Source organism: Heterocephalus glaber, unplaced genomic scaffold (genome assembly GCF_053883595.1).
Source record: "Heterocephalus glaber isolate CG9 unplaced genomic scaffold, H.glaber_assembly_v1.0 deba00000347, whole genome shotgun sequence".
Lineage (NCBI taxonomy): Eukaryota > Metazoa > Chordata > Mammalia > Rodentia > Bathyergidae > Heterocephalus > Heterocephalus glaber.
This window is the reverse complement of record NW_028258143.1, coordinates 62,511,560-62,526,127: the sequence shown is the minus strand read 5'-3', so window position 1 is coordinate 62,526,127 and position 14,568 is coordinate 62,511,560. Positions and strand designations below refer to the sequence as shown.

The 14,568-nt window shown below is 35.7% G+C and overlaps 1 protein-coding gene across 11 annotated transcripts in view; it reads right to left on the bottom strand.

Moving 5' to 3' along the window:
- The window catches only part of LOC110346362 (uncharacterized), a 316,545-nt gene that overhangs the window by 204,030 nt on the left and 97,947 nt on the right, over nt 1-14,568 (bottom strand). For all 11 annotated transcript variants that reach the window (XR_002390352.2, XM_087201353.1, XM_087201362.1 and 8 more), the window contains 2 exons: nt 3,569-3,667; nt 864-930 (listed from right to left, as the gene is read on the bottom strand). Coding sequence is in view for 10 of the 11 variants with exons in the window: in XM_087201353.1 (XP_087057479.1) it covers nt 864-930; nt 3,569-3,667 (166 nt within the window). In the remaining variant the exon portion in view is untranslated. The remainder of the gene's footprint in view (nt 1-863; nt 931-3,568; nt 3,668-14,568) is intronic.

The window sequence follows — 14,568 nt, the reverse complement described above, 5'->3', positions numbered from 1 at the left end:
TTGGGGCCTAAATAAAACCAGTATCCAGAAGAAAGATTCCAGCATAACAAATAAAACATTACTTAAACCTGTAAATATGGTGTACTTGATATAAAAATAATATATTGTATCAATAAAGCATCAGAACCCAACACTATGAAGTTTTGTTGCTAAGGATCATGTCTGCAATGTGATAATTTACTATCAAGTTTTTTTCTAAGTTTACTTCTCAATATTGCTAAATTCAAATTTAATCAAGAGTTTCATTAGATTTCCATATTCACATAAAATATGGTTTCTCCCTGAATACTCAAAAGTTAAATGACTTTTTATGCTTATGATAGCAGCTCAAAATATAAAGCACCATGAAAGTGACTAAAAAATGAACTTCTCCAATATTATATTTTAATATTCGATTATAACAATAAAGGGGCACAGGTTTTCACAGCTTTAGATACTTCTAAACTAAATTGAGCTTAATGATTTGCATTATGTGAATGCTAAATTAAATGAGGACGGCAAGAGTGAAAATATATTTGGAAACCTTCACACTACACCAATTAGCATAACTTCTTTATTGTAAAAAGGGTATTCAACTATAACTTAATTCTGAAAATATCTGAGTTTCCTCTAATTTATATGAATGACAATGCTTCAGAAGTAAAAAATGCAAGAAAAAGGATTATTAAATAAAATATAACTACCAAGTCTACTCTTTAAAGCACAGATGAAAATGCCAATGATTCTTGATAGGAAGTTCTATGCAAGTATGGGGTTTATGGGTTGAAGACGATGAGAAAAGCATTCTAAACCATAAAACAAAATAAGCTTTGTATTACACTTCACAATCATACAAAGAACTAAGATTCTAAAATATGATTTACCTGATTTAGCACTGGCCTTCTTGCAAAACCATGGGATGCCGTCACATTACCAGGTTTGCTCTTCCTTCTTCAAGAGAAGCACAGCACAATATTTCCAAATATTAGCTTTTCCTCATGCAGCTATGGGCAAAAGCTCAGCTTTATAATTTTGTGCAAGTTAATCCACATCTCTAAATCCCAGCTTCTTTACTCAGTAAAGTTGTTGAAGGGGAAAATAAAGCATTTTGATAAATGTTTATAATTATTACATATTAACAGAATTTTACCCAGCATCACTGTGTTAGGCAGAATAAAGGGTCCCCAAAGATACCTATTTCCTGTTACCTTATATGGCAAAGGGTAATAAAATTTGTAGATGGAAATATGGTTGCTAATTGGCTGACTTTAAGACAGTGAGTATCCTGGATTTTCTGATCAAGCTTAATATAATCACAAAGATTCATAAAAGTGGAAGAAAGAGCTCAGAGAGTCACTAGTCAGAAGGAAACATAGCTGAGGAAGAGTAACATGGAACAGTGGTTGTGAACTTATGGCATATGTGTCATTGTGTTTTTCTTTTAAGACAAAAGATATTAATGTACAAGTTGTTTTTTCTAAACTGAAACCTTAGTATTCTGCTTTAATTGCAGTGTTGGTACTCAGTGATAAGTAAGTGGGTTTGGGGTTGGAGTTTGGCACTTGTTCTCTAAAAGGTTCTCCATCACTGTCATAGAAATTCAGTGTTGCTTGGCTTGAAAAATGAAGGAGGGGGCCATGAGCCAAGGAATATGGGCAGCAGTAAGAAGCTGGGAAAGGCTAGAAAACAGATTCTTCCCTAGGGCCTCCAGGAAGAATGCAGTCCTGGAAACATCATGACTTTAGCCCTGAAAGAGTAGTGTCTGACTTTTAGCCTAAGGAACCCTGAGATAGTAAGCTAGGTTGTTGTTAGCCACTAAATCTGTGGCAATTTGTTACAGCAGTAACAGAAAACTAGTACTGTGATCCCTATGGGAAGAGATCTTCCAGGCACTAGAGACAGCGAGATGACTAAGGGTGAGGATGCTGCTCTGTTTTATGACCCTGGAATAGCTTATTATAATATATTGAGACTCTGAAATCCAAAATGTTCCAAGACCTGAAACTTTTTGAGCACAGACATGGCATAAGTGGAAGATTCCACACCTGATCTCATGTAACACTTTTAGTCAAAATGCAAGTGATCTGAAAATAATGTATAAAATTACCACGAGCTGTGTGTATAGGGTGTGAATGAATAAATTTTGTATTTAGGCTTTCATCTCATCCCTAAAATATCTCATTGTGTATACACAAATATTCCCAAATCTCAAACACTTCTGGTCCCAATTATTTAGGATAAGGAATCAACCTGTGTATAAAATCAGCAGTGTTGGCTTTAAAAGTTCTATTATTATAGTCCAGAGAACTAAAGTAATTTTGAAAAATAATACATACTATTTTACAGAACCATTTCTATCTATGCAGAGTAAGTAGCTTAAAGCACAAACTTTGGCAGTATGAAGTCTTTAGCAGAAATGGCAAATTGTCTACCAAAATTCTGTCTCCTCCCAATACTACTGGGGTAGCAATGTTTCCAGCTAAAAATCCAAATTTCCAAGTTCCTCTTGAAAATAGGGATCTTAGGGTTCTCTGGAGGAATAAAACCAATAGAATTATGAGAGAGAATTTACTAAACTGTCTCATATGATCAAAGGCTGGACAATCCCACAATAGCCCAATTTCCCTGACAATAGTCCAGTTCAACCCTGAATGCCTGGAAGCTCCCTGACTGCTACTGGTGCAATTTCTACATTCCAAGGCTGAAGAACCTGGAATGTTTTCCACAAATGATGGCAGCAGAAGACATATCCACTCAAAAAGAATGGGGCTTATAAGCCACTGAGTTTCCATTTTGCTTTCGGCTCCATCTGAGCCCTCAATCTACTGGATGGTGCCACCTACCTTCAGGGCGGGTCCTCCCCTCTAGTTCTGACCTACATGCCAATCTGTGGTATGGTACACACACTCACAGATCCACCCGAAGGTGGATGAATCCACTCAGTATAGGACCCTATGATCCAATCACCTTCCATCCACAGGAGATTTAAGGGGACATTTCAGAGCTGAACCAAAACAAGTTATGTAGAAGCTAGTTTTCTAGGGATTCAGATTCTCACCCACAGCAGTATTCTATGATAAGGGCACGGTTATTTTCTATAAAGGCAATTTGACACTTGGTTTTGAAAAGTCATTATAATCATTCATACTAAGATATCAAAGAACAGTCAGAGACAAGGAAAATGAATGGTCCTCAAAACTAGGTTTAAGGAAGCTGAATCATAAAATACAGCTCCATATAAATTTTTCTGCTAAATTTTTGTTTGGTTAGTACCGAAGATCTATGATGAAAAGCAGCAGTCTCTCATTCAACTTCTCCCCTCCTCCAGATATGCTTCCCAGTAATAAAACCTCTTGACTGTTTCTGTTTCAAGAGACTTAGGTAGTTATTTCCATATGTCTTAATAATGTATTTTTTATTATCCTGACTTATTAACCTTGGATAATATCTTCTGACTGCCATTGTAATGAAATGTGAGAAATAAACTCATTTACCGCTTCTCCTTTTCCCAGTGTTGGATATTTATATTGTAATCTTTAGCTCTTGTATTGGTTAACTGTTAACTGTAAATAATATACTAAACACATACCTCTCATTGCATTGACTTTTCACAGGAGTTCTTGAACATACTTTGTAAAATAAGCACTGCAATACTGAATATATTTTTCTGCTTCTCATTAGATGGTTTCTAAAAGATGAAAATCAATAAACAGAATCATAATAATGATGTAAATGTGTTCTAATGTTATTTGAGAAACATATTTTCCCTTTCCACAAGTCCCATCACATGATCCATCACATGACATATTAAGGTAGATAGATGGTAGGTAGACATGTGTGCATGTATATTTTAACTAAAAGATTCAATTCAACAAACATATTTTGCAGGTTATTATCAAATATAAAGGATAAAGCTCTCCAGAAGGTATATCTAATATTTATATATTATATATACAGTCTCTGCCAAAAAATGTATACACACTTCAGCAGTTTGCCCTACTAATAAATGTCTAGAAGCTAATGGCCATCACTTTGAGCACCTCTTGTAATTGTAGGGGCCTAAGGTAGCTTGGTATTAATTGTATTAATCTCATGATGTCTCAATAAATTTAGTATTAAAATATTTATACGTTTTCTTTTCCTGGTGTATATATTTTTTGGCAGACTGTGTATAATATATGTAAGCTATCAAGATATATACACACACACACATATATATATTTATATTTGTACAAAAATATGATTCAGGAAGAAAGTTACAAAGAGTTGTAGAAAATAATCAGTTTCAAACATGAATTCATAGACTTTTTTTTTCCGGTACTGGGGATCGAACTCAGGACCTTGCACTTGCCAGGTGCAGTGCCGTGCCACTGAGCTACATCCCCAGCCCACAGAGACTTTTTCTATTTAAATGTAATTAGCCAAACTTGAGTTATTTGGAGGAAAATGGACTTACCTTTAACCATAATATTAAGTGAAATAAATCAGACACACAAGCTTAAATATCACCTGGTATTTTTCATATGAGAAACCCAAACTATAAAGAGAAAAATAAAAGATAGATGATAAGAGGTAAGGAGGTGGATTCTTTTCAAATGGGAAGAGGATCAAGTGATGGAGAGAGGTGAGGCAGATGGGAGGGAAGAGGCTAAAAGGAAGAAGAGAGATGTGTTTCATGCACATACCAACTCCTCACAAGGAATGTAATCATTATAGAAGGCAAACATGCTCACAAAAACTAAAAACCGAAAAAAAGAAAAAAGAGTTGGCATGTCAATCGTTAGGGTGCATTGAGCGATCCAGCAAACAGGTAGGTTCCTACTCTGTGGCGGACACTTCTTAGGACACTGGAGAAAAAATATGAGTCAAAGATGATGTAGTGCCATGAAAACTACAAGGAAAAAATACATCACAAGAAGGTAACAATAGTAGACCTGACTTAGTATTGAGGAAGTCAAGGCAACTTTGAGAATACAATTGTAGAGGCTGGGGATTTAGCTCAGTGGTTTCACCGCCTGCTGCACAAGCACAAGGACCCAAGTTCAATCCCTGGTACCAAAAAAAAAAAGAGAGAATACAATTGTAATGAGATTTTAAAAAATAAAGATTAAACTCTGCAGAGAGAGAGAGAGAGACAGAAGGCAGAGACAGCATAGGTATAGCATCCTAAGCTGGCCAAACAACACACCTACAGCCCTTGGGATTAACCACTAGACAAATAGAGTGACTAGAACTCAGAAAGAAAAGAAAAGGTAATTTTTTTAATGTTGAATAAATAAAGTATAAGTATGTGTATGTTTTAAATACATATTATGTGCATAACTTCATACATCTGTGATATATAATTTCATATGTATGTAATAACTTTAAAAGTATATATTATCCCCAGAACATCTTTGCTATTAATTCTTATATATATTATATATCTAGGAATATAACTTTAGGTTTTTACCAATTTCTCTATAGATTGCTAAAAGAATAAATACTTTTTCTACCAAAATAATTGTAATAATAAAGAAAACTATAAGAATCTATGTATTCCTACATGCATAAGGTTTGAATTGCTCCACCAGGAAATTTTTCAGCCATATGTATGTTGCAGCTAGAAAGACAAATTGATTTATGTAACTTCCACATGAGTGAAATGACTCTTTTCTTTGAAGTTTTTTCTGTATTTTTACTCCTCTCCTTTGTTTTTCAAAACGTGCTCTTGTAAACCTTGTTTCTGTGTGGCTCATTTCTAAGAACAGTTATCTTTTCAACAGTACTTTGGACTTATTAATTAAGTTTCATGTTAATTATCAATTAAGAAAATCAAGTGGGTTTTGGGGGGGGTTGTTTTTTAAATTCTTTTATTGGTACATTTTAAGTATACAACACAATTACATTTCTCATTGGGAACTTGTACCTTTACATGATGCATCTTGGTTCTTATTTTTTCCCTGTTCCTAGCCCTCCCTTCACCCCCTCCACCCTTCCCTATTTACAAAGACTTTGTTTCCATTTTTTCCATTTCTCATCATTTTTTCCTTTCCCTTCTTTCCTTACCCCTGCCCCTCCCACTACACCTACCCCTTTGGACATTAAGAAAATCAAGTTTTAAATGGAATAGAGTAGAGTAGAATCTACTAAAAATTAGTCTGTATTATACTTAATAATAGAAAGTGTTTTTCTGAAACCTCATGCACACATACACATACACACACACACACACCTATTTTTGGCCAATAAAGAAAATGAATTTCTTATTGTCACAGACAAAAGTGTATGATTAACACTATTCTAGAAGCTTGTGCACTTACTATAGAACTTCAAAAGTTGAATCATATTCAGTGATGTCAATGCCCTGTAACATATTTGTATAAATTAAAATATACAACAATTCTACATCAAACTCCTATTATGAACCACAAGCAACTGTCAATAACCTCTAATGTGTATGGTATATGAAAGAGGCCTGATTAATTTTCAATCCTTTTATCTATATCCTACATCAAGAAGATTCTGCAGTAGTAGGACTAAAGGTAACACAAGTCATTGAATAACTACTGTATCTATCACGGGAAGGGTATCTCATGGGCTGACGAGAGTGTACCAAGGAATATGGTTAACATAAGTTTCTGTCTCTGAATATTAAAAAAGAAAACTGACATCAATAGGCTTCCTACTTCAATACGCTTAACAATTATTAAAAATTAGTAAAGGAAAAAAAATTTTTTAATTAGTAAAGAAGGAGAATATCTCAGTACTGTACATTGATTACTGGAAAATAAGGCAAGGCGAGAAGGATAAGCAGGTAGAATATTCAAGCTTTTCACAGTAGTGAATTTTCTTTAGTAAAAGTCTATCTCAGAAAATATTTAATTTGTCCTTCTAGAATTGTTTCTATTGGAAGTCTATACTGTTAGCATCTTAAAATTGGTGGTGTTCTTTTTGTAATAATACTTATTTAAATAAATCAGAGTCTAAATCAGGAGACTATTGGAGGAAAAATTACTACCTAAGAAGCTGAGAGAGTAGGTTTTGAAAACTCATAGTCATCCCTTTAGGAAGACACGGGGTAATTTAACTGGAAAGGATGCTGGCTGAAGGGAAGATCAATATGTAATTTTAACTAGATTGCTTCCCTATTGTCCTTTGGGCTAATGCCAAAGAAACACTTTACCTGGTTTGGAACAATGGGTCAAACCAGAAACATTACTCTGGACCTGCAAGTGAAAATGAAACCGATACGGACAGTATGCAGAGACAGTCTGAGATTCCATTAAGCTGTCCGTCCCGAGCAAGGCGGGGTGCAATGGCTGTGGCTGAGAGAAACTTTCACCATCACCAAGTCTCTCTGGGCAACTTCCTTGATGCATTTATGAGGAAACTTGTCATTTCTGTTACGTTTTCTCTCTTGGACCTTAAAGTAAATTCATCTTTTATCAGTTCCACACTTCATTGAGTGTCATGATTTGGAAGACATGATAAAATAGTGGCTGTTGCTGCCCCTAGAGAGAGGACTCTGAACCTGCTTTCATTTCAAAATACAGTACTCATGGGAATTGAGTATCTGGTAAGACCACTGCCTCTAAAAAAAAGAATAGTCTGGAAGCAAAGCAGAGCTGGAAATTTAGGAACTGTTGCCTAAATATAGAGACTGCTCTTTGAGACTTAGAGATAATTTCAATGTCATCGAAATCAGAGAAGTATAAATTAATAATTACTACCAATTCATCCTCAAATTTCATTTTAGTTTAAACCATATTTGCATTGTTGATTTTGTCCTCCCTCTCTAGACAACACCCTTCACCTCTTTAAAAATTCCCTAGACCTTCTTGGAGAAAAAAATAATATTTAAAAATACGTCTCTGGGGATTTAGCTCAGTGGCACTGGGCTGCCTCACAAGCGCAAGGTCCTGAGTTTGATTCCCAGTACCAAGAAAAAAGAAAGAAAGAAAAGAAAAAGAAAAAGTCTCATCAAGTCATGGTGCACATTACTTGAAAAAGTGTGTGTGTGTGTGTGTGTGTGTGTGTGTGTGTGAATACAAGCATCAGATACATCATTATCTAAGACTTTAACCACCAAATTAACAGCAACTTTGACTTCAGAGCATACATTGAAATCCAAAACTTGAAATTCTGGAACTGCAGTGATTACATCCTTGTCCAATATGGCCCCTCAGAGAAACCAAAATATCATTTCTTTCATATTAAGAAGTTTTCCTTATTAACATATTTTGGTTGACAATGAGTTTGTCTGTATTTGTACAAATATTAAGAATGAGAGTATCATGTAAAGTAGAGAAAGAATTAGGCAAAACTGCAGATTAAGTAGGAGACATTCAACCCCAGAGCCTACACTTAACATTTTTATGAAGCCACTTATCTTCATTAGACTCCACCACAGAGACACGGTTATTACGAGATCATTTCCCAATTCATTTTTACTTAAGATTGAAATCTGCTAAATATCATGACTGCCTCCAAATGCAGATCCAAAGAGACTTTTGTCATCAATAAATGAATGTTAAATTATACAATAATCAGGGTTCATTTTGCTTTGGTATTTGTTTTTGTTTTTTGTTTTGCTTAAAGGTACCTTTCTGAGTAACAACTTTATTGTTTGCATGCAATTCAAAAAACTTCAAAACTGGTTTTAAAAAACGGCACAGAATATACTTTAAAAATCACCCAATTATACAATTCAAATAAATGAACAGTATGTGAATCATATCTTTTTTTTAAATTCTTTTATTGGTACATTTTAGGTATACAGTATGGTTATATTTATTATTGGGCGCTTGTACCTGTACATAATGTATCTTGGTTCTTATTTTTTCCCCATTACCTGTGCACCCTTCACCCCCTCCACCTTTCCCTATTTACATAGATTTTGTTTCCATTTTTTTTCTTTTCTCATAATTTTTCCCTTCCCTTCTTTCTTTTCCCTTTCCCTTACCACCACCCCTACACCTTTGGACCTTTTCCTATTTCAAATTATCAATTATTCATTTTAATCATTTTAATCCTTATTTACACTTTCAGTTTCTCACACTAGAGGAACTATTCAGTATTTACACATGTATGTCCTATTTATTTCACTTAATCTATAAATGTCTCTAGTTTCTCATTCTTTATGGCTGAGTAGTTAGTATTCCATTTTATTAAAAAAAATCACATCTTCTTTATCCAGTCTCCAGTCGATGGGCACTTGGGCTGTTTTCAAGCTTTAGCTATTACAAACTGTGCTGCTATAAACATGGGTGCACATATATATTGCTTTGGTAATTTGTATAGACAATATTTTCCCTGTCTTAATTTCTAGTATCTATTTAGGTCTCCACTTTAGGCCATCTAGCTAATAAACTTCCAGGGAAACTGATCGCACTGACCAGTTTCAAGGATGGCTATGATAGGTCTAAGGTAGTCCGGTTAACTTGACACGACCAGTTTAGAAACCAAGCCTAAGCCAATCCACCTCTGGCATTTCTTTAATCACAGGTTATGACTAATGAGTATGCCAGGGAGGTGTGATGATGATTTACTGAACAAAATGAAAAGAAAATTTCCCTACCTTAAGAGAAAAAAAAAAAAACAGCATATGTATGTAGTCATTTATAGATATGACATGGTACTACTGCACCCAACTTGTGACAAGATTGATATGAAATCCTCAAAAAACAAACAAACAAAAACAAACCATGAAAATCCCAAGAATATTTGAGGCTGTTGAACCAAGTTCTAGTTAAATCAGGCCTTGCTGCCATGCCACTTATAAATATTTTCTGTTTCTGGTAGACAGTTTGAGTTTGCATTTCTATTATGTTTAATTTAAAATGTTGTTACACGTATAAATTAATGAGTCTCTTTCATAATTATGACACTCATGTAATTAGTCATGTTACATTTTTTGTTTTCACTGCTTGAAATTTAGAGTCAGATATGAAATTCATGGGCAAAATTTTTGTAAGCCTCTATAGCCTGCATTTTTTACTCTAATTTTAACAAAGCCCAGCCTTTTCACTTACATGTTTATTTTATCTGATCATGCTAACTTACATGCACACATACCAACTTATTCATTCAATGTTCTACTGTAAATCACCACAGATTACTTGGAGAATAAGCAGAGGCATAAATTAACAAATAAACTTCCCCCTCAAAAAAATTTATGAAGTAAGTAAAACTTTCTCAGAAGGCTCAAAGTACAAAGACAAGCAAAAGTAATTGAAGAAATGATTAAAGGTATATTACAAAGCAAAATCTTTTTATTATGGAAAGTGATGTTCCCTTCACTTTCCAAATAAATAGACTGCATTGTTTTATTTTTATATAATTAACCAGAAGAAACAGAAATTGGTTTTATATGATTTTTTATGATCTAAAGAGAATTCAAATTACAAAATAACAGAATTGATAACCTAAGAATTACTGCAAAGTGCCTCATGTTATGCAGCTCACTCTATTTTTTCTGACTCAGGCCATTTCATTTCACTAATCTAATTAATTTGTGCTAAAATGTGTCACTTCTGTTGCATTAAATTTTACATTAAAATTGTTTGACTGCTTGCCAAAGGATATTTTTCTCCAGAATTAGTTATGTGGAATAAATGCATATTGCCTAGTACACACTTTCACCATTTTGAAAGGCATTTTCTTTTGTTTTTAAAAGTATCCACAGCATGAAGATCATGGTGCATTTCACACCTAAAGATACATACTAAATATGTGATGAGAGTACTATAAATACAAGTTAAATATATAATATATATATATATTTAAAGCAAGCATGATGGATAAACAACCTTGCTTGGTTTCACCTCTCCTTTATGAAATAAATTTAAATTGTATTTCCATAGGAGCTCAACCTTAAAAGTCATGTTAAATTTTCATCAAGACAGGTAGGAAATGCTTGTTGTACTCCATGAGTAAGGCCTAGTAATTATGAGTTCTTAAAAAAAAGTAGAGAAAATACTGTGATTTTTTGGCATATTAAGGGCTTACATATCATAGAATGATTATTGTAGAAATTACAGGAAAATACATCTAAGAAGGAAAAGAAAAGACCTTTTTGTCCCACTGAGAGTACAAATTCCCACCATTAGTCCTCTGACTTCATTGCACATTATTTCCATCTCTCAGGTTCCTAGGACGATCATGCAACTTTCAGTTCCCTTACTGCCATGGAAGCAAGTTTTAGCAAGGGAAGAAAGCGGGAGAGAAGGGCTGGACAGCTGAATGGAAGCAACATCAACTTTGCCTGTTTTCTTATTCAGCCCACACCAAGGCATACACGGGTCAGAGCTGGTTATTTCATCCATCCAAGTCTTTCTTCTGTGCCAAAAAGTAACCAGGTGGACTCCACAGCTTCTGGGTGGGCGGCCTCACCAACCTGTTACTGCACTACTTGGATGGTTCACCGTAAATTATATTTCTATATAGTTGTATATATCCTTTGTAAATCAAAATCCATGAATATTTTCTCCTACAGTAATTTAGAAATATGCACCAATCATGAATACAAAATCAAATATAAATACTTTAAAAATCTGCAACACATATCAAAACATATCTAGAAATCATTTTCTTTTCATGACAATCAGATATTTGCACAAATACTCTTGTTACCTGACAGTTCTCCTTAGTGCAAACTGACACACATTGAACAGAATCACAAAAGAAACTCAGAAATTTGCTGTGGCTTATCGAGTCTGGCACTTCCAACTCTGTGGAGATTCTCACTCTCGTTCTCCATCACCAGGATGCTCATGAGGAGCTTGGTGTGTGGAGATCTGGTGGGAGGGAGGCAGCAAGAAGGGCCCTCACAGCAGGTCTGGATATGAGCAAATCACACCTAAGCACTTTTGAGGAGGCAGAAGCGTAAAGCTCTCTTTAAACAGATTGTTTTTCAACTTCAGTGACTTGAACAAAGGGAGACCCTGTCAGCTGGGAAAAATTCCGAGTCTGAGTTTTCCACACCTCAGACCAAAAGCCTCAAATAAAGTTTCTTAAGGAAATAACAAGAAAGCAAAAGAAGCTGTTCTGCATCTGGCCTTGCACCCCAAGCAGGATCCTCTCACTGCCGTATCCTAACAAATCTGCACCAGACCTCTCTGGTCTCAGAAGTAGTTACTCAGAATTAGTCTGCAGTTTGTAGATTGTGGATTACTTTTTAATTACTATCGTATCTACATATAGCAGTCATTCAACTGTTGCGTTGTTCCTAGTTTTCTGTGTTGGATTTATTGCAATAGCTAGCCGTTATTTAATAAAACAAATAAGATTTCAAATAGATAATAACTTCAAAACTTCAGAAGAGCAAAGACTATGCTATAAGGACTAGCTGTAAATTCATGTGTATGGGTATTCATAAAAAACAGTAACCTCGGTTGTTCTCCTTAGTGTCTATACCCTTACAAAAGGATAGTTGATGATAAAAGATGCTATCTAGGAACTGTAAGGTGTGAGAGTTAACATGTACATCACTCTTGTCTTTCAGTTCCTTCCCATTTAGCCTCAAATCCCTAACGATGCCTTTAAAATCTTTCAAAAGTGACACAGGAATATTGAAAACTTTCTGAAATGCTGTCCTCACAGCGCATGCTATCAATCATTCAGCCCCCACTTATTTGTGGCTATAATCCCAGAATGCCGTACAAGACAGAGCTACCTCTTGATCCAGACAGCTCAGGATTAGTATTCCAGCACTGAGCTCACACTGTGTTCTATAACCCTAAGCCTCAGCCACCCTATCCCTGTACTGGAGATAATAAAAGTACCTACGTTCAGGGTGACTGGCACTGTAATGGGAAAAGTGCATGCACAGCAACGGTGTCTGGAACAGCTAGTGCTCTGTAATTGCCACTTCTGTCCTCCATACCCCTTCTCCAATGCCTGAACTAATATGGACCAGGACAACACTGTGTGTTACAAGACACAACCTCTCATGTAGCTGGGATTTGTAAATATGGCCATATTTTAGTATCAAGTGTGCTAATTAAACCCTGAACTCCTGCATGGCCTCCACACTGTACCCTTCACCTAATTCCAGTTGACACTGGTGGGCTTTTGCTTCTGTTTCCTACTGAACATGCTTTCTCAGGTAAAAGTGGGCATCGATATTTCTTAGGACTGAACCTTATCCTACCTCTTGTCAATTTTTTCTCCAAGGTAGCAGAGAAGTTTTGCCCTCTTCTCAAGATTCTTAAATGACGGCCGCTCTCCTACTCCAAATGAACAAATTACCTGAACTCTGACTCTGACTAATGTTGCTGTAGAGGACCTCTTATCTTAATCACCAAGTGGGTTCCATGGTTACCAAGGAAGATGGCATTTCTCCAGAAATAGCATAATCTTAGAAACAACATCTAGTAAAAATATACCATGGAAATCTTAATAATTTTCTTATGAAACTATACTATTGAAATTTATGAAAAGCCAAGCTATGCCCAACTAAAATTTGTTATGTTCCAAAAAGCCACAGGTAAAGAAGTTATTTGGAATTCAAGGTGCATTTTTCCATAAAATGTTCTATACTGCATTTAGTGCTTTGCTGTATCATACATAAGCCTGTGTGATCTATGAGGTACCTGAGATACAGTGCCAAATACACTAATTTGCACAACGAGTCCTTATTTATATAACCTCAGTTTTCACAGGTCTCCTCAGTCTGTGGATCAAAATGTATTCATTTGTTCAACACATATGCACTGCATGCTGCTAAATGCCAGACACGATTCTAGGTACTTCAGACACAGTGACAAGATGGAGCTTTTGGTCTCACATTCACAGACTAGTAGGAGGAAGAGGTAAAAACCAGAAAAGAATTTTATTACCTCAGATATGGGAGAAGTGTGATGAAAGGCTAAAAAGCAACAAAGGGGGAAATGCTTGAGAGGGGGCTTTTTAGAGAGCTTCTTTCTGAGGGGGTGACATTTGAGCAGTGACTTATTTTGTAAATAAGGTAGCACAATGAATATATTGAGGAAAGCATTCCAACCAGACAGAACGGTGGTGCACAACCCCTTACCTGCACCAGGCTTCATAGGAAACGCAAGAAGGCTCAGCCATTAGAAAGCCAGAAGGGCGTGAGCCTAGAAAATGAGGTCCATGAAAGGCCTGCTCACTAATTATTTTCGATTTTATTTTGAACATGTTGAGAAATCATTGAAATGTTCAGAGTGAAAGAGGGACACACTGAAAGGGTATTTCTAAAGACAGACCACTGTGGTCTGAGGGAAGAAGCCTGGGGAATCAGCTGGAAGGCCATTTCTGTTGTGCACATGGAGATGATGGAGGTTTGGACTGGGGTAAGAATGGAGGGTGTGGCAACAAGTGATTCATATCAAAGGAAAAGGGGAAATTAATCAAACCATGCCACTTCCTCCTGCTGCACGTGTGCCCTATCATTGTTCGGTCCTCCAAATAAGAAGCTCCCAGAAGGCTGATTCTAAGTGTGCTAGATATTTTGATTTGAGCTAAGACCAAAACTAGATAAAATTGTAAACTATTCCTGCAGGAAAACCAAACCTACTTCCAACAGGGCAAGCTAGCAGCATGCATCAGCCTTGCAGACATGAAAAGTACCAAGGGCTTCTTGGTACA